Genomic DNA, 21,357 nt, shown 5'->3' on the forward strand with positions numbered 1-21,357 from the left:
CCTAAGGGAGTCATTTCCTTCCACCATGTGGGTCCTAGAGATTAAAGTCCTCGACCAACCCAGTTGGTCATAATTTAGGCCCAATGTATCCTGAGATATTCGTCCTCACATAACCGGCTATAATCTATACTGACAAAAAGATTTACAATTAAATAGCCTTTCTGCTTACGTGGTTTGTCGATGGAATATAGAATCAGATCTTCCCAGAGCTCTCCGTCATCCTGTTCCTTGGCAAACTCAATCGCTTTATCAACATCATGCAGTTCTTCCATAATCATCTTGAGGGCGCTTCTGCTGTTTCCCATTCGGCCTAGGCGGGGTGAGGAAGTGGAGGATACTTTATTCATTTAAAAAAGAAATAGCAGATTTCTTCATTGGTTTGCAAAGTTTGGAAGATAAGACTAAGGCTGACTTTCTTACGTGACACTAGCATTTCCCATTATGTCCTATTTAATCAGTGCTCATGGTATGTGGTCATATTCCTCGGATGGTGTTATATGAATGACATCATTTACTCTATGACTCCATACTTCATTTTTAAAAAAAAATTATTTATATTTTAAATATGATCTAGGGTTGATGCTGAACATCCATGAATTAGCCACTCTATTCACAGGAATAGGAGACCTGGGTTAATTTTCAACTAACACCAGAGGAGCCAGTGACAGTAAGTGGTGTGAGAAATAAAGCTGTGTGTGGGACACACGGCAGGTGGGCGGGCAGGGAGAAGGCTCAGTTACTCTATGCACAGCTTCCTCATGAGACACTACTCTCGCACAGTCCAGAAGCCAGGGAAGTCTAGTTCCCTGGTGTACACGTACACAAGCTATGCATATTCTATGCCTCATATTCTAGTTATTAAGGATGTGAGTTTTGAAAACAGAGTTTCTTTTATATCAATGTGTAGTAAATATGAGCCAATTATAAATGAAAGGGGAAACAACCCAAAGCATGTCCGTCCTTCTACAATCATATCTGTTAGGAAACGCGCTCTTGCTGCTCTACTGTGCTTTGGACTGTCCTTTTCCCTGTATTATGATTTTATATAAAGTAGGCCTGAATGTCCACAAATCTGTGTCTGTTCTTACATACTTTACAACAAATCCTCACCCCATTCCATTGTTTACGGTACTGAAAGGAACAAACACTACTTACTGAGAAGGTAAACTGTCTCTTCTACAAAGTTTCTCTGTTGGCAGATCTCAAGTGCCTTTAATCAAAGCAGGGGAAATGTTACTATGGACTACCAAACAGGAAAACAATATTAAGAGAGCCACTTATAGTCACTTACAAACTTGGAAGATTTTTTTCATTGGTTTTTTTTTTTTCCACCTAAAAAAATATAGAACAAAACAAAGGACATCTCTGTGGACCTCTGCGTTCATTCACCTGCTGGTGAATGAATCTCAAGCTACACAACAGAACTGAGAGCAGGGGGAGCAATGCAGATTCTATAAGGAGAAACAGAAGCAATGCTGGAGGAGCTGCCCCCATTACGCTTACTCTCTACTAGATGCCCAGAGTTTATAGCGTTGCTTCCAACCGAATCTACAGTCATTTGTACAAACTGCCTCCTCACAGACTCTAAGGATGGACTACGTACTGATGAACAACACAGTCGCTCTAAATCAAGTGGCATACACTTACTATGCTTTCCCTGCTAGATGCTGAACCAAGGAAGCAAAGGGGAGGATGAAGTAATATGCCATGATGACACTCAAGGAGACAAAGAAGGAACCAAGAAGAAAAGAAGCAGGAGAAGAGACAGCAAGTCCACTGGAGGCTCAAGTAGGGTGACAGAGAAATGAACACATATCTCTCTATGACTGGCACAATGCAGAGGCGAGGACCACGTGCATGGGGAAGAATTCATGATGTTCTTCTGTGACAAGCTCCATGGAAAGGTAGTATTTGACTCAGGTCTGAACCATTAGCTCACAGATCTCCCTCCTGCATTCCCTGCATGTCCTCCCTGACCACCTCTGCAGTGTCCCCCTTTCTGAAGCTCCCTCCTCACTACTTCCTACCCGATGAAGGACTGGAGACAAATATTGCCACAGACCCTACACTGGACCAGACCCTGTAGGCATTCCTCCAGCTTCATCCTGCATATGGCCTCACAGTTCTTTATCACTAATAAAGCTAACCAGTCACATTAGTCATGTGACTTTCCTCTGCAGCGACCACATGTGCACCACACCCTATGCTCAGCACAAGGCTGAGTGAACAGTGGGTCTGTAATGAATACTTTTCCAAATGAGGAGTCAATAAGGGTTTCAGAATAAGTTTACTGGGTTGCATATTTAAAGTAGTTATTTAGAAAACACTAGCCAGCCAGGTTGTTTTGAAAATAAAGCCATAAAAACCCCAGCTTGAGTTAGTCATCCCTTTCTGCTCTGTGATCTACCTTAGGAAACAACAGCAAGAGCTAGTGTTGCTATTTTAATGTTTGACTTACATTTTCCCTGTAGATTATATTTAAATCATGTAAGAAACGGGGTGGGGGTGGGGCTGATCACAAAGACCAATGCACATAAATAGGCAGATGACAGAGACGAATGGGAGTATCACCACAGTCTAGAATTGAGATGAAACAGGATATTTCAAGTCACACGTACCGCTTAAGCCAGAAATGAGCCTCACTTGAATAGTTCATTACAGAAGCCACCTAGTCTTAAGTAGATATTACAATCGACATTAATCTGCCATGCTTTAGATTCTCAATGGTCAGTATGTTAAATGCTTATGCACCCTTACAGACACTCAGAGCCTACTGAGCACACTGCCTGACCCAGTTACTGCTTACATGTGCCTATATGTCTCAGCAGGTCTCCTGCCAGGAACCGTAGCTCTCGAGAGTTCAACAGGTCATGTTATACAGAGGACGGCTTTCTGCAACACCCAGTCTTTGAAATTTAAATTTCCTAAGTTATCAAAGACATTTATAAATGGATGCTAAGAGTATCTTGAATTATTCTCCTTAAAAATGATGAGCCTCTAGGAATATCTAGGAATTTTCGTGAAACATGAAAATACAGTATTTCCAGGACAAAGATATCTTCTGTTATTGACACAAATGACATTATCTTTATTTTAGATTCTCTAATGTGTGGACACTGTGATCCCTCTAGAGGATTTTAGAGGGAGGGACAGATAGACAGATAGATATCCCCCCTCCCCCTACACACACACACACACACACACACACACACACACACACACACAGAGAGGGAGGGAGAGAGAGAGAGAGAGAGAGAGAGAGAGAGAGAGAGAGCAAGCGAGTGCAGGAATTTCAGGAAAAATAAAAGTAAAAAAGGAAGATAACAGACAGAGATTGAGTGTAACAAGATGCAAATGTAGCATCTAACTCCACTTTTTTATTCAGCATAAAGGTAAAAGGAAACCTCAGGGATAAGGGGAGCATTGCCCACTGAAATTAAACTGACACCTATCTAGCCTTGACGCTGATGTTTCTTTTAATCCTTTAGTAAAATTGTATCAACTTTGTGTCAATGGTGTGTTCACCCAAATTACACACACTGTCACCTCACAAATACTGCTTAATATGAGATCATACATTCCGTTATAAACCTGCTAACGCTATAAAGATTGCAACATCCCTTAGGCATGATTAAATCACAGGATCACATCTGTAAATTACAGACCGAAGACATGCTTGAGGCTGTATTTTTCTTGATGTTTGCAATGCTAAGAAATTAACATTTTAAACCTGAAAAACAATTCCTCAGCACAGTGAAGAATGAGAGCCTAAGGTTCAGAGGCCTAGTTTCTATGTCTACCCTCAGCTTCTTAGCCCTGGTCTATAGCTGCCCCATGTAAAAGCCCTAGCATTCTCTACAGCTACCCCATTCACACCCCCAGTCCTAGCCTACAGCTGCCCTATTCACACCATCCTGAGTCCTAGCCTACTTCTGCCCCGTTCACATCTGCTCCCATTTCTAACCTATACCTGCCCTGTTCACACCCCTATTTCTAGCCTACAGCTCTGTTCACACCCCAGTCCTAGCCTACACCTACACTGTTCACACCTTCAGTCCTAGCCTACAGCTGCTTTATTCATAACCCCAGTCCTAATCTACAGCTGCCCTATTCAGACCCTCAGTAGTAGCCTACAGCTGTTCTGTTCACACTCACATTCTCAACTTGTCAGGTACCAGATACCTCCATCCACATAAAGATACTTTTGTGGAGATGAAACAATATCAAGCAAGGGACAACAGTATATGGTACAAAGTATGACAGATGTACTAAGGAACATGACAGACATATGAAGGAACAAACTGTCCTTTAAAACAGTGGTACTTGTTAGAAATTGTTTCGGAACCAGTAACTCCCTTGCAATGAACAGTCCCATTAAAAACCCTAGGATTAACTTTTGAGTTGAAGAACTGTGGTGATTTTAAATCTTGGAAATCTGTGACTGAATAGCTGGGGCCCTCACAGGGCTTCTGATGAACTAGTACCAGAGTGGCTGTAAACTTTCTGCCTGAACACAGCCAGGGAGAGGAGACTGACAACTATTTCTGATGGTTCCACGTGGGGAGTCAGGGGCTTACCTTTTCCAGTGGGCAATGGGTACTGTCTCGGAGAAAGGGAAGTAGGTTTGGTCGGTCATACTCGGCATACAGACTGATCTGTCTTTCATGGTAGCGCTGTCCCTTATGATGGTCTCTCTTGAAGAGCTTGTGCAAATACTAAATGGAACAAGGTAATCCAGAGTAACACAAGAACAAAACACTTGGTTACCTTTACGACTTTTGACTGTTGGCACCTTCCACGGCAGCTAGGATCCCCTTAGAAGCAAGGACAGCCTCTAAGTAAAGAGGGGTGTGGAGAATGCCGACTGGAGAACAGATTCTGAAGCTCCTGGCTGGCCACTGACAACTTTGTAAAATTAGACACATCCCTATCCAACTGTGACTGTGACTTGGGGTCTTCACATGCACAAAATGCCACTGGGTTGTCACAACTGTCAAAGCAATTGCCATTTGTGTCTTACACAGAACCACGCTTGGCATATGCTAAGCACTACACAAGTGTTAGTGATGGTAAGTCTTAATATCATCATCTACTTGCTCCAGAAATCAACTTCCCGGGTAGCCATCTTAGATGATAATAATTCTATTCCTGGGTCTGGGAAGACGGCTCAGTGTTAAGAGCATTGTAATGCAGAAGACTGGGAGAAGACAGGGTTGGGTTCAGAACACCCACATGACAGTTGATACATGCCCCTAACTCTAGTTACAGGGGATGTGACTCTCCTGCTGGTCTCCATGCACACCAACAAACCCACTTACATACATGCAGGCCAAACACTCTTACACATAAAATAAAAATAATATGTCTTTGAAAAGTCTTTTACATGAAAAGGCACAGGGTCACAACATAACTGTATTCTAAAAAAATCACAGAAGGAATTAAATTAATTATTATATACTCCATATATTCATTTTTAGAGAATTAATGTGATCCTTTTGCAATTAAATTGTACTTATATTGATGGTACCAGAAAACAAAATCAAGGAATAAAAATGGTACAGTTGTTTCAAATAGTTAGACTCCAAAGGGAATATTTTTCTTTCTTTTTACTAAAAAGATTGAGCTTATTACATAATACCAGAAAATGGATACTCAGTTTGAATGTTAAATACAAACACAAGCCTATAACCCACCAGATGGAGGAAGACATGATCACACTAACCACATAAAGTACACTCGGGCCGTGAGGGAATAGGTTCGTAATAGACAAAAAGGCTTGGTTTGCCACAAAGTGTGAGTTTGCTGCTATAGATCATTCTGAGACCTACATATGTATTGCAGGAGTCATCCCTTCGGGTGTTCACTTTTCTCTGGGGGGCAAGAAGGGACATGAAACAGCCACACTGAGGTCATTTGCCGGGCTGAAGTCTGATGAGGACTGCCAGCAGGCTGCCTGCAGTAGGGTCTGGATGTGGTCAGGACATGGTGTTTCCCCTGAGGAGGAGATGTCCAGTCACGTGTAATATAAACATTACACTTCCGGGTGGCAGAGATGACTATTTTAGTGAGCTATCTGCCACCCGTTCACTGGTGACACTGTTGCAGAGTAAGGCTTCCCACAGCTCTGTTTATAGCTTAAGCAGGTGAGAAATTGTTGCTCTATAAGCAAAATTGTAAGGTGATTAGTAGAGTGGAGCCTTGCTTGGGTAAGCAGGTAATTTTTTAAAAAAAAATTAATTTTATTTGTAATTCATTTTTTACACTCCATATTCCATGCCCTACCCCTCTCCATCCACCCTCTGACTGTTCCAGGTCTACACCTCCTACCCACCCCACCCTGTCTCCACATGGATGCCCTGCACCGCCCCCCACCCCACCTGACCATTAAACTCCCTGGGGCCTCCAATCTCTTGAGGGTTAAGTGCATCATTTCTGAATGAACTCAGACCTGAAAGTCCTCTACTGTATGTGTGTTGGTGGCATCATATCAGCTTGTGTGTGTAAGCAGGTAATCTTGAGGGGTTTTTTTTTGGTCATGAAAACTACAGTAATAGTATCTGCATTAAATCCTGAGCAATAAACAAAACCACAATATATGCAGCTTACACTCCCATCCATGGGCCTTCTGCATAGAAGCTGACCTTAAAATAGAACATTACACTTTCAGAGCAAAGATTATCCCAACTGGGGTAATCCCCATGGCCACTCAAGGCATTCCTTATGTTTTCAAGCATATAGAAAATATCTCCTTGTGCTGGTTGTTTTTTGTTAACTTGTCACAAACTTAAGACATATCTAGAAATAGGGAATTTTAATTGGAAGAAATACCACCATAGGATTTGTAGACAAATCGGTAGGTCATTTGTTGATTCATGATTGGTATTAAAGGGCTTCATCTATTGTGACCCTTGCAACCCCTGGGCAGGTGGTCTTAAACTCTGGAAGACTGCAGACTGAGGAAATTAGGAGGGGCAAGCAGTGTTCCCTCATGGCTTCTGCTTCAGGTCCTGCTTCCAGGTTCCTGCCTTGAGTTCCTGCCTTGACTCCCTTCAGTGAGGGACCTGAAAGTTGTTCTAAGAATGAACCCTTTCCTCACCAAGTTATTTTTGGTCATGGTGTTTGATCACAGCCATAGAAACCTAAGACACCCCTCCTGCTTTACTCCCTGGATGACATGATGCACAGAAACAAAGGGGCCTCCGAGGAAATCTAGAGTAACAGGCTTCAAAGCACAGTAAAACCTCTACAGAAGAGTTAGGCTTAGGTAGAGTGTAGGGGAGAGAAGAAGCTATAAATCTGTTCCTGAACACTGAATTCCAGGGCTTGGTATTTATACTGTACTGTGCTATGTTTTGTGACCTGATTATATTTAATAGCAACTACAGAGGAAAGACAAAAAAATGGTAGAAAATAGCAAAACAGAACATATCTTTTTTTAAAAGTCCCGATTCAATTGTACATTAAACTCCAACCACCTGTGCTATGATTAGTTCCTCCACTCCATGTGTCCCATTCTAGCAATACCCGCATACTGTCTGTGGCGTACGGAGCAGTACGCCAATCTGAGCAGTGCTCTCTAAGAAACATTCCCTGCATGGACACCCCCACAGACACACAGGTATTGCCTGCTGGTGGATTAAAAGGGCAAAGGAGACTAACGCTCACCACATGCTGCAGTTCTGGTCTGTCTTCTAATTCTTCTACCACTTTTTTAATCTGAGGAAAAAGAAAAATTAAAAAGCAGTTACGAGGAGACAATAATCTGAAACACTTTAGTGTAGGCACAGTACTTCAAATACTCATCTAATAATATATGTTATGTCCTGAATGTGCCTTGCTCCCACCAAAGCTTGAGTCCAGCTTGACTCCTAATGTGATCACTCTTTCTGAGGAAGGGCCTATGGGAGGTGATTGATTATCATAGAAAGGAACCAAATGGCCTCTTAGTGGGCTAGGCTGTCTGAGAGCTAACAGTTCCAACAGAGCAGGCCTGGCCACAGATAGCTTGCATTTGCCTTCTTTCTCCCAGGGTGCATACTTGACCTCTCACAAGAGACATGCTCACCCTATGTCCTGATATGTGACACCCCACAATGATCTGTCACTCTGCCAGCAAGAAGGCCATCACCAAGTGCAGCCTCTTGACCTTGGACCAGACAGTAAACCAGGTAAACCTCTTTTCTCTCAAGCCTGTAGGATGTGATGTGTTATTAGCAACAGAGAACAAACCTATTACATATGAAAAGACTCACTGAAATTTTATCTTCATTGTCCAAAAGCATGTCAACAGCTTTCTGAAATATAAATACAGCCATAGTCACTTGTCTGCCACACAAGAACAGTAAACAAACTGCAATCCATAAACCACCACAGTTACAGGTCAGGCCTTGTTTCTTACACTTAAGAAGCACGGAGCTTCATAAACGGTCCTTATAGAAAATGCCATCTGTAGAGGAATGCACATTCAAATGAGTCTTAATCCAAGGTCTGTGTGCTGTATTTTGTATATTGTTAAACTTCTGTGATGCTCTATTCTTACCAAATGTGAGAGTTCCTAATGTATTCAAAATATGCAACATTGATGTCTCAGCTATGCTTACATTTCCATATGATCCTTGGTAACTCTGGAGAATACCACATTATCACAATCACAGAAGTGAGTAAGGGTTAGCCTGAGAACAGGTTAACCTCAGGGAAACAAATGAAATGCCTGATTCCCAAGTACATAAAACTGGTGGACTTTTTTATATCATCTATTGCGTTCATAAAACACCAATTAGCTTACGACTAGAGGTAGTGGGATGGTAGCCCACCAGACAGAACACTAGGTTCTTGTTGACTTTGCAACTGAAGTCTGTTACAGATGTTATTTTTCTCTATAAATAAGTGTGTTTGATTATTCCAAAGAACTTTTCTAACTAGAAAACTATGATATCTTAACTTTGGTTCAAATTCTTTAAATAGTAATGAGTTCAACCATCTTTTTCTCACTGGTGCATATGGTAATTAGACTTTCAAGACACAGGAAAATGGATAAGGAAACTATAATTCTTCTAAATCGCATACTTGTTTATTTGACTGTGTCCATGCACACAAGTGCACATGCACGTGCCTTACAGCATGTGTGGCCCAAGGACAACTTGGAGGAAAAGGTTCTTTCCTTCTATCCCAAGAATGCTAGGGATTAAACTCAGGTCTTCAGGCTTGGTGACAAGTGCCTTTACCGTCTGAGCACTCACTCTGTAACTAAATTATATATGAGCAGCTCATCTTTTTTATTTCTGTGAGTAATGGGTTTCATAAAGATGTTCATACAAGTACGCCATGAACTTTAACTACATTCATTCCCCCATACTCTGGAAGACTCTTGGTTCTTCCAGCCTGCCTGCCTGCCTGCCTGCCTGCCTTCCCTTCTTCCTGTTTTTGTGAGACAGGGTCTCACTATGTAGCCCTGACTTGCCTTGAATTTTAGACCAGGCAGGCCTCCAACACAGAGACACCCTCCCACCTTTGCCTTCAAGGGCTGGCATTAAAGGTGCTTACCTTTAAACCAGATGCTTTCAGTTTTAATTCTACTTTCATAACTCTCTCTCTCACACACTTTTATATGTCTTTATAAAATCTAAGATTCACACAGATAAAAACACGATTCTCGAGTCTTACTTTGTTTAACATGATCTTTTCTCTATGGCTGAATAAAACTCCACTGTGCCACACCTTTATCCATTCATCTGTTGACAGAAACTTAAACAGAGTCTCTAATGTGACTACTGTATACAGTACTGAGAGAAGCAAAAGACTTGCCACAGAGCCCTTCAGGTGTAAGAGCACACAAGTGAGACAGCTGGCAGGACTGGTCATGTAGACGAGCTAAACTAAATCACACTCTTGCGAAGAGCTTCTGTTTCTCATTGTTTTCTTAATAAAAGCCACTCCAACTAACACTACAAGGTGAGGGCATTTTTATACACTTTAACTTGGATTACTTGGTGCCTAAAGATGAACTTATATTTCATGTATGTTGGTCATGTGCACATCTTTTCTGTTTATCCTGTTAGTTGGACTGTATGCTTCCTTAGTAGTTGCTTTTTGAATTCATTACATATTCTACCACATTTTTCTATCTGTAGGCCATCTTCTGACTCATTTCCCTTGCTGTGCAGAAACCTTTTAATTTTATGCAATTCCATTTGCTAATTTTCAGTTTTACTTTCTGGACTACTGAGTCCTTTGCAGGTCTACAGTGTCACCAGAACTGTTGCTCCTGCTCTTTCAAGATGGAAGGTTTTAGTGGTAAAACTGAAGGCTGCAGCTTTCTCTCTAATTACTTGTTACTGTAAGGCAATACAATAGAATTTAGGAACATAGGCTTTAGTTTACAGTCTTATTCTTTCAGGCATAAAACTAATACATTGCCATTCTGAGTCACACTGCTGCTGGGTTATCAAGATGACTTAAGGGACAGAGGCAAATGCTGTCCAGTCCTGATTACCTGACCTGGATCCGTGGAATCCACATAAAGGTAGGAGAGAACTGACTAGAAAAAAAGATCCCTTTCAGAAAGTCTTCCCTATGCTAACTCTTTGAATGTTTACCGTGTGCTTTCCTTTATCAATTTCAATGTTCAGGTTTTACTTGGGCCCACGTTGAACTACCCTTTGTACAGCGTGAGGGATGAGGATGGGGACCACATTTGCCTTCGGCATGTACATGACCTGTTTCCTAGCACCATTTTTTCGATGAATGTTCACGGCATCTTTGTTGGAAATCTGAGGACAACTCTGTGGCTTCATTTTACTGCACTGGTTCACATACCTGGTTGGTACCAGAATGGTCAAGGTTTTGTTACTATGACACTCTAGGGTAAGTTTACTGATTACTGTGGTTTCCTAAACATTGTTCTTTTCAATACAGTTTCCTTTAGCTATTTTTGTGCTTCAGTTCAAATTTTAGGATTGCTTTTCTAGTTCTGTAAAGAATGGCACTGGGATTTTGATGGAGTTGCACTGACTCTGCACTGATTGGGGCGATTGTACTAATTGTTCTTCTTGTGACAAAGCATGAGGCAAAAGCAACTTAAGGAAGGAAGGAAGGAAGGAAGGAAGGAAGGAAGGAAGGAAGGAAGGAAGGAAGGAAGGAAAGAAGGAAGGAAAGAAGGAAGGAAAGAAGGAAGGAAGGAAGGAAGGAAGGAAGGAAGGAAGGAAGGAAGAAGGAAGAGACAGAGGGAGGAAGAGTAGGTTCTTTTTGTCTCACAGTTGGAAATTACAACACAACCCAGCAGGAAGTCTTGGCAGCAGCAGGAGCTTGAGGCAGCTGGTCCCATTATATCCAGAGTGAGGAAACAAAATTCCTGTGCTCAGGTCATTGTTAACTTAGTGACTCAGTTACTGTTAACTGTTGACTTAGTGCAGGGCTCCAGACTAAGTGCTACTTATTTATATAGTGGGTCTTCAGTTATACAGAAACTCCCTCCCATCTATCCAGAGTCTTATCACTTAAGTAATTCTAGATCCCGTGTAGCTGGCAATCAGATCAACCGTCACAGCACTACATGTACTTTCAGAACAGTACCTCTTCAGACAGCAGGACTGTATCCAGGTCTTTGCACCAGTGTCTTTAAAATGTACATTCTAGAGGTGAGCTGGTTTGAATAAGAATGATCCCATGGACTCACGCATGGCCATCAGGGACTGGCTCTACCAGAGGATTACAAGTGTGGCCTTGCTGGAGTAGGTTTGGCCTTACTGGAGAAAGTGTTACTGGGGCTGGGCTTTAGGGTCTGCCTCTCTCTGCTGCCTTCGGACCCAGATGTAGAACTCTCAGCTACCATGTCTGAGTGCACACAGCCATGTTCCCAAACATGAGGATAATAACTAAACCTCTGAAATTATAAGCCAACCCCAATTAAATGCTTCTTTTATAAAAGATTCCATGACTAAGCCAAGAGGTCTTTCATTCTTTGTTTTTTTGTTTTTGAAAGTTTTGTTTTGACATGTTTTTTAATGTTTTTTATTAGATATTTTCTTCATTTACATTTCAAATGCTATCCCAAAAGTCCCCTAACCCCCCGCCCTGCTCCCCTACCCACTCACTCTCACTTCTTGGTCCTGGTGTTCCCCTGTACTGGGGCATATAAGGTTTGCTAGACCAAGGGGCCTTTCTTCCCAATGATGGCTGACTAGGCCATCTTCTGCTACAAATGCAGCTAGAGACACAAGCTCTGGGGATACTGGTTAGTTCATAATGTTGTTCCACCTATAGGGTTGCAGACCCCTTCAGATCCTTGGGTACTTTCTCTAGCTCCTCCATTGGGGGCCCTGTGTTCCATCCTATAGATGACTGTGAGCATCCACTTCTGTATTTGCTATGCACTTGCATAGCCTCACATGAGCCAGCTTGACTAGATTTATTCCAAGGTTCTTTTTTTGACGGCCATAGGGGGGAGGGGGTGTATTATCAATATGTGTGTTGTTTTTTTTTTAAAACTTGTTTATTTCTCAGCATATTTGTTATTGATATACAGGAGGGTTATTGAGTTTTGCATGTGGATTTTGGATCCTGCTGTTTTGCTGAAAGTTTTGATCAGATCTAAGAGTTTCAGTGGCATCTTCTGTTATGTACAGGCACATGCCTGCAAATAGGGATGCTTTGCTCCTTCCCTTATTCACATCTCTTTCATTCCCTTCTTGTCTTGTTCCACCTAAGACTCCAAGCACTCCACCAGTTGGAGAACTTAGAAATCTTACTCTTGTAAACAACTTTTCTTTGGATTTTTTCCCTTCATAGTATGTTGGTTAGAACCTGTTGTATTTTGTCTTTGTCATGGCTAAGCTCTGTTTCTTTCTAGTTTTGTTTTATCATGAATGAATGCTGAGTTTTTTCAGATGCTTTCCAAGGGTCCTTTTCTACAGCTATGCTGGTGAAGTGATTTCTGTCCTTGAGTCTGTTAACACATGTTACATTTATTGGACCACTCTTGCATTTCAGGAATGAAGTCAACTTGATTCTAAAGAATTATTTTTCTGTTAAGCGTAATTCAATTTGCAAGTATTATTCTGAGATCTTTGGCATTTACACATAACAGGGAGACTGGCCTGCAACTGTCTTTTGTGTGTATGTTTTTACCTGGTTATGGTAGTAGGGCAATGGTGTAAATATACAAGAGGTGGGCATCCTTCCCTTTCTGATTTAACTGTGTGAAAGGCAGAGTCTTATTTTTTCATTAAAGGCCTGTCAGAATTCAACTGTGAATTCACCCCAGCCTAGGGCTTTATAGTTGGATGATGTTTTATTTCTTCAGTCACTTCATGTTCTGTGATACCACTGTTTGATTTGTGTACATCCTCATGGTTTGCCTTTAGTAAGTACGTATCTAGAAACTCTTTTTTGTTAGTTTGACTGTAGTTTGCCAATGTTTTTTTTTTCAAAGAATCAAGTTGTGTTTTCATAATTTTTTTACTCATTCATTTACTTTTCTCATTTCAATTCTATTTTTGCCATGATTTAAAACAATTCTAAATTTTATGTTCATGAATGTTTTGCCTGCATTTATGTGCACCAGTTTTGTACCCGGTGCTCATGGGGGTCCCTGAACTGGAGTTAGAAGAGATGTGAACTTCCATGTGGTGTTAGCCCTTATGTAAGGGCACCAATTTTCTTACCCACTAAGCCATCTCCAGCTGCATTCTCCTGCATTCTATTGTTTGTTCCATCTTGCACTTACTTTCTACAGCCCTGGCATGCATCATTAAGTTATTTATTTGAGATCTCTGGTGACTTTAATGTAAGCACCTAATCATACAAACGTCCATCTCCGAACTTTCCCTGAACCCTGTGCTCAAATATGCTGTTTTCAGTCTCATTGGATTCTAGGGACTTCTCTTTTCCCTCCTGATTTCTGAGGTGCTCTACTCAATATTCAACAATGTGTTATTTACTCTTCCCAAGCTTGTAAATTTTATTTTTACTGACATCTAGTTTTATTCCATTGTGATAACACAGAATAAATTGTTTCAATTTTGTTGCATCTGTTAAGACTTGCTTTGTGCTAATATAAACCATGGTATATTTTAAAGGGTCCATGGTTCCTGCAGATGTGTACTCTACATTAATGCAGATTTGTGTGGCTATCTGAGAACTCCCTCTGCTCTGTGGTGCCACTTAACTCTCTCCTCTGACTCTTTTTACAATGATGTCAGGATGACCTGTGTATGGAGAAGAGTGAGACACTGAAGTCACCCACCATCATGTGTTAGACAAACTGCCTTTGCAGCCAGCACTGTTTGTTTCCAGAAGCAATGCTCAGTGTACAGATGGTTAAAATTTTCACCTCTTCCTGACGGGCATCCCTGGATATGAAATGACTTTATTTGGTTTGACATTACAACAGCAGCGCCTGCCTACTTTCTATGTTGTATTTGTTTGAAGTACTCTTTTCTGCCCTCTTACTTTATGACTCTACTGTCTTTGTACCTGAGGTAGACGTTTTGCAGACAAGGTACTGTTTTAATTCAATGGTCTTTGCACCTGAGGTAGACATTTTGCAGACAAGGTACTGTTTTAATTCAACATTCTAGCTTGTGTCATTAAAAAGCAACTTTATTAATTTTGTTTTCAAGGATGGTTGTGTTCAGAAGTCAGAGGACAATTTTCAGGTACTGAAACTTCTACCATGTGGGTGACAGGTCCTTTACCTGCTGACCCATCTCACCAGCCCTAATCTGTATCTTTTGACTAGAGAGTTACAGCCATTAATACTGAGTCCCTCCTGGAAAGTGTGTATCAGCGGCTGTAATACGGTTGTTTTGAAATGTCTGGTACTTGGGGAGTCTCCCTTGTGTACCCACTGCTGCAGTGCATTTTGTTCTCTCCTGGGACCTCAGGGCACGCGTACCTTTCTCTTCAGTGTGTACATTTCTCTCAAAACTCCTTGGCAGTGCTGACTTAGCGCTCATGGGTCTCTTTCGCTTGTCTTTATCATGAAAAAGTATTCTTTCTCTTTCAATTTTCTTGATAGCTTTGTCAGTTCTTACACCTTTTCTAGCTCGGGCTGTATGTAGCTTCCTCTTAAGGAGCTTCCAGTTGTCATACTCATGGTCTGCCTTTGCACCTGGTTCATTTTATTGTGTAGCTTCTAAACATTACTTATTTATTCTACATAGTGTTTTAAACATATAACATGATGTAGAAAGAAGTCTCCTCTAGTCTACTGGTTTAGCATTTTAATTAATTTTGGTATCTACATGGACATCTTTCCCCCTACCCTTGGGAAATGTTATGCATGACCTTACTAATATATTATGTCTGCATTCAGCCTGACGTTACTTCTTCTCATGTTTATGATTTTGGATACTGTTATGAAAAGGAGAACTTAAAGACGATTAAAGCTATGGAAAAGCTATAGAAACCAAAGGATAAGAAGTAATAGGAAAATGCATGGGAGATAAAACAGTGAGAAAATGAGGTATGAGTGACAGGGAAAATGTATGGGGCCCAGCTCAGAGAAACAGTCATGAGAACACAGGATAGGTTCAGAAATCGAAGGAATGACTACAACATCTGTGTAATACGAAAAGAAAACAGCTAAGATATTTATATGAGTGATATTTTGTAAAGGAAAAAGCCCAGTGACATAGAGATAAATTGAGAAGTGTTACAGTGTTAGTATCTCCTCCTTGATGGGTGATGTGAGGTCTAGTCTCTTGTCTTATGGAGAAACCCTGGTGATGAGAGCCCTGCTACTTCTACTATAGTTGCAGATCAAATCTGTTAAACCAGATGGCTGGTATACAGGTGCTCAGTGGAGTTCAAAGAGGCAACTTGGGTTGACTTTCTGCACAGGTGTCAGAACTCTCTCCTGAGGAGTTTCCTAGCTTAAGAATAAATATGTTGGCATCCTCCTCTCCCACTACTTGATGTGTGTTTGGGATGGCTATGCTTCCCCCGAAGGATTTCAAGTCTGGAACCCTAATATGGCCAATCCTCTAACTTCAATTGCTGTTTTGCTGGACTGGTTTGCCTGCCTTACCAGGCTGTTAATCTGTCAGCCTGTGGGCTTAGCTTGAAGTCTGCTCTCCTCAGTCACAGTTCAGGTCACCTATGTAAAGAGCTCCCATGGTTCTGCTGTGCTGTGGCTCAAATGTCCTTGTTGGCAGTAGGCAAGCTGTGGGAGTTGCAGGTGCAGTTAAGACATCTTTCTCTTACTGCCACTCTTTCTCACCCTGTGCTTTCTCTAGTTTCTCCTAGTATTTGCTTGCTCTTTGCCCCATGTAGTAGTTTCCTAGTGCCTGTTCCATATAGCATATAGGTCTTTTGACTTTGTTTTGCTCTCTTTGCTTCTGGAGGCTTCTTTCACTTTGTTCTTTGCAGACTTGATAGAGGGGGAGGAAGAACTCTGTTCCCTGCGGCTTTGTTCAGTGCTCTGGGTAAGTCTGTAGGCGTTCTTGTGGTCTAGCATCCCACACTTGTGTTTATCTTGTCTTTTATACTTGACTAACACTGTGATCCTTTGCTGCCTTTCCATCATTTTCTCCAGTTTTTGGAGATATAGGACAGTGTGCCTGTCCCTGAGCTGCCATCTCTTTTCCTTCTTCAATGACATGCTTCCTTCTATTCCTTATAATCAGAGCTCCCCTTCCCCCTCCCACACACACCATATTCCTGAATGCCTGGAGCTGCATGATTCTCTCTCTGTAGGCTGAGAGTCCCAACTGATCAGAAGCATCTCTGAGAAGATGTTCTTGTGATGAGTACTGCTGCATAGAGCATCCTCAAGTGTATACTGCTGTACAGAACATCCTTAAGTGTAGTATGTTCCTTGTGGAAATCCTTCTGGAGTTTGTAGAGAATACTTCATAATTTATTTCCCAAATAAAAGCCTTGTGTTAGTACTTTTAATTAGGTTCATTTTTACAATGAGTGGAGACAGGCGAAGGAGGGAAAGAGAGAGAGAGGGACAGGCAGAGGCAGAGAGGAAGAGAAAGAGAGAGGGGATGAAATGGAGAGAGAAAGAAAAACAGAAAGGGGTAAGGAAAGGGAGGGAGAAAGAGAGAGACAGAGAGAGTAAGAGAGAGAGAGAGAGAGAGAGAGAGAGAGAGAGAGTGTGTGTCACTTTGTGAAACCACTTGTGAGCTGTGCAGAGTGTATAAGAAAGTTAACTGAGCAAACCAGGAGGAGCAGAGCAGTAAGCAACACTCCCCCATAGTTTCTGCTTCAGCTCCCGACTCCAGATTTAGACCTTGGGTTCCTGCCTTGGCATGCCTCAATGGATGGGGACAGATTATAATAAGCCAAGTCAACCTTTTCTTTCCACGTGGCTTTTGGCCTTAGTCTTTATCACCACAAAAACCAAACTAGGACAGGGTTTAAAATTTAGACTCTGAACCGAAATTCATTTAAATTTCCATGTAGAGACAAAGATTAAAACAGTGCAATAAACGAGAGTATAGGCTATTGTTCTTTCTTATGAATTACAGAGATTGTTTTGTTTTTAAAGTTCAAATACCTCTGATAAAGCACTACACTAATGTTGGGGCACAGCCCAATGGAATAAGCTGTGCTTACTATATACAAGGCTTGATCCCTATCTCTCTCCCATCAACCACAAGAAAAGTGCCTGACATTAAGCTACAATGGCTTTCTCAACAACTATGCAAAGAAAGGTGCGTCAGAGGGTTTTAAGCATGGCCAGCATATGGTTAAGTATATGACTCACTTGGAGAAGTAAGTGGCCATGACCAAACCTTTGAATAGTTAACACTTAATACATAGTAATAAGAAAAGTATTACCTCTGAATCAAAATCCATTAATAACACAATTTTATCCTTGATGGAGCTGAAAAGATTATGCTTGTGTATCAGTTGGAAAACATCTTTATGTCTTAACGTTAAGTATATTTCCAGAGCATTGCCATAATTTTTGTCATAGGTGTACCTGATAATAAAAAATTAATACTTATTAATTGTTATAATTAAAATGCACAGATATTATGTTTCATAATAGTAAAAAGCTGAAATACTTGTTGAAAGAGAAGAGTTTACTATGGCAAGTGTTCACTGAGATTTAAAATACATGGTCCCCTGGTACTCTTTTCAGAAGCCTGACTTTCCTCTCATCAAATTTGCAAAAATGTGTAATATTCAAGTAATAAGTGTTTCTTCTTGCAACCTCAGGCTCCACGATGTATAGACATCTATATTTCAGACATGAACCTGTGGTCCAGAATGAAGGAAAAGCTCTTCTTAATCAATAGAGGAATTGGTCTTAATTCCTGTACATAGTGTTCAGCTGACAAATAAGTTATATTTCAGAAACTCATTTGTAGAGGTGTTGTATAAAACTGAAACATATTTTTCCATTGAAACAATGTTTTCACACAAAGTCCCTCATGTAAGTGAGGAAAGCCAGTTGACCAGAAATTACCCTGCTGTTCATATTAACAGGATTAAAGAATCCAGTTACACCGAAGATGCTTCTGATAGAAATCAGAGTGTTCTCCATCAGGATGCCACAACCATGACTCCCCTGTGCCAAGTCTCATGCATCCTGTTCTCCAACTCTGACAGAATTGATCAGGGAGGGCAGTGTGAGGTTTGTGGCTCCTGAGGAAGGCATGTAGCAGGCCCTCCTTCTCGGACTGGCCTGTGGTACACCATCTGGTACCCTACACTGAGGTTCCTTGAGTGTCTAGCTCATCTTTTGTGTTCAGACATATGGCACAAAGCCAGATGGGAGTACTCCCAAAAGAAAAACACAATCAGCAAACATCACTTGCTGAGCCCTAACTTTCAAGTCTGAAAGTATCCCTATAACGAATGTGCCCTGTAATTTTACAGATAAAGATTCTGGTTCAGAAAAAGCAACAGACTTGCAGACTTAAAAATAACAGAATCAGAACCTGTCTCACTGGGAAAGCCTGAGGGAGCCTGGTACTCTTCTCACCAGGACCCATCCATACCACACCATTCCTCTGGCAAACAGATTTCACTATAATGCAGCTTCACACATTCATTGTCCAGTTATTCACTGAGACTTAGGCCTCGTCCCCATTCTGAGATTTCAAGAACTAAAACATACTCACAATTCTGCCAGTGTTTTCAATAACGTTTTGTTCTGACTGTCCTTCTTCAGGTGGTCTCGGACTGCTTGAACTATCACGGAATTGTTATACAGATCTCCAGGCCACTCTCTGATCAACGTGGCAAAGCCCTAACCAGAGAAGAACAGCAGAAAAGGAACACTCTTCATAGTGTGGGACTGTGATGTTCACAGCTGGGTTTCAATCTGCCCTCTTTTGTTATTTAACCACTCCACAGTGCAGGCCATAAAAGATCAGTGCGTTACAAGAGCATCTTCAGAGGGTCCAGCCCCTTGCCCATGAAGGAAGAATGCTAAGTAACCACACAAGGCCTCTCAGGGTTGTCCCTCCTCTCTATTAGCCATCATGCCTATGCAATGAACTTTCCATAAATGTCTAACATGCCAAGGTTTAGTGATTTCCTGAGTGGCAAAATGGAAGGAAAGAGAACGGAGAAGTTGGGACTCCAGAGAAGTGGTTCACCACTCCTGAGGATAAGTGGATGGACTGGGACTCACATTTTCCTGCCTCAGCTTCCTGAGCAGCTGGGATTATGAGTGGGCACTCCTGAGCTCAGGGTTCTTCCATTTGCTTGTATTTTTTACAATCTGATCTTTAGTGTTTGTACAGGACAAAACTTATCATGGGGAGTTCTTATGAAACACTGCTACTTGATTCATTATATGATTGATCACTCATTTAAAATTAAACCTTAAAATGAGAAAAATACAAAATAATACTTAAATTATTTCTCTACTGTAATGGCAATAAAAATTATTTCTTCCTCAGTGGTCCTAATGAGGCAGACATGACACAATATGCAGGAGAAAGTCTCCAGGCTCAACAGTCAAGGCAGGCTGACTTTCTTCAGCCACTCAGAACAAGAATTAGTAGGATAATTTGGGTGATATAATTTAAATCACTTTTATATAAAATTCATATGACACCAATGTGAAAGCACCAAAAAGTCAATCTCTAGATTTTGTAACACATGCTGAGAACAAGCCTTGTTTGTGGGAGAATTCCTTACCTCATAATCACTTTCCAGAAATTCATGCAAAATCATTTCATAGATGAGTGGTTTCAGAACTGGGTCCCCTCTAGGTAAATAGGGACTAATTGCCTGGGGAGGAAGGGAAAGTCCTTTCAGGAGTGGTAAGACACTAGTGTCCCAAACATGCAGACAACAGAACAGCAGAGTTTTAACCTTCAAAATTTTAGGTATCAGGATACTTTGGAACACTAAGAAAAGATTCAGATAAACTCTGCTACCTAACAGGAAGCTACAAATTATTTCTGAAAGTGTGTAGTGAGTGTGTGTGTGTGTGTGTGGGAATCAATAGTACAAAAGTGCATTAATCTTTATTCTTTTCTTAATTAATTCATGAAAATCCAATAATTAGAATAACCATTTCTTTTAACTTTCCTTATACTTGGTGTAACACATCAATTAATACTTTAAAAGTCAACCATCTTATGAAGCAAGCATGCCACCAGCGTGTGACACTGCCACCAGTGTGTGACAATGCCACATTGAAGCCCATTGCTTTATAATTTAATTTTTAAAAACATGATATAAATTTTAACAGTATAGTCTTAATTTCAACAGAGTATTCAAAAGGCTCACAGATGATAAAAATCTAAAAACCCTTCAAACAAATCAAAACTGGGTGACTGGTGTGCATGCTGTGTCCCAGGGGTAAAGATGACAATAAAGCTAAAGCCTCCTGGCAGAGCTGCAGTCAAGGGTTTAACCTGCCTCTTGCAGGCCACAGATCAGCGGATGCTGAGAATGAGCTCCCTGGCACATCATTTGCCTAACAGTTCTGAAGCCCTTGGCCGAGCCCAACACAACAAAAGAAAAAAACAGAGGAGAGGGGGAGCAGGAGGGGGAGGGGGAGGGGAACAAAATTTATTCTTGAGTAAATTTAAAAACTGTTATGCTGTAAAGTCTACTAAATGAAATTACCACTGCTCCCCAAGAACATGCCTAAACATAGCACCAGGATCACACTAGTACATGGTAGACATGTATACATTTGATACAAACAAAACTTAAAGCTTAGTTCTTCTTTCAAAATAATACATACTTCCCAACCACGAATTGTGTTGTCTCAATTTTATTCCCATTTTAATAAACTATAGAACAAAACTTAAGGGTGAAGATAAAAATAACTTACTTTAAGCTGCCCAATTTCTTTAAATTTGTAAACTTCGTATTCCCAGAGGGATGCATTTTTCCCAAGAATTTTCTGGCATTTTCTGGCAGCAGAAACATCAC

General features: G+C 41.1%; 1 protein-coding gene across 2 annotated transcripts in view; it reads right to left on the minus strand.

The window, feature by feature from the left end:
* The window catches only part of Vps41 (VPS41 subunit of HOPS complex), a 161,542-nt gene that overhangs the window by 12,556 nt on the left and 127,629 nt on the right, over positions 1–21,357 (minus strand). For both annotated transcript variants that reach the window (XM_021180045.1, XM_029468461.1), the window contains exons 16-24: positions 21,257–21,338; positions 20,107–20,199; positions 19,080–19,207; positions 17,788–17,932; positions 8,253–8,294; positions 7,666–7,716; positions 4,578–4,715; positions 1,156–1,210; positions 170–310 (exon numbers count right to left, since the gene is read on the minus strand). In XM_021180045.1, coding sequence (XP_021035704.1) covers positions 170–310; positions 1,156–1,210; positions 4,578–4,715; positions 7,666–7,716; positions 8,253–8,294; positions 17,788–17,932; positions 19,080–19,207; positions 20,107–20,199; positions 21,257–21,338 — 875 coding nt within the window. The remainder of the gene's footprint in view (positions 1–169; positions 311–1,155; positions 1,211–4,577; positions 4,716–7,665; positions 7,717–8,252; positions 8,295–17,787; positions 17,933–19,079; positions 19,208–20,106; positions 20,200–21,256; positions 21,339–21,357) is intronic.

The sequence above is a fragment of the Mus caroli genome, unplaced genomic scaffold (assembly GCF_978045245.1).
Source record: "Mus caroli unplaced genomic scaffold, Mus_caroli_1 scaffold_15, whole genome shotgun sequence".
Lineage (NCBI taxonomy): Eukaryota > Metazoa > Chordata > Mammalia > Rodentia > Muridae > Mus > Mus caroli.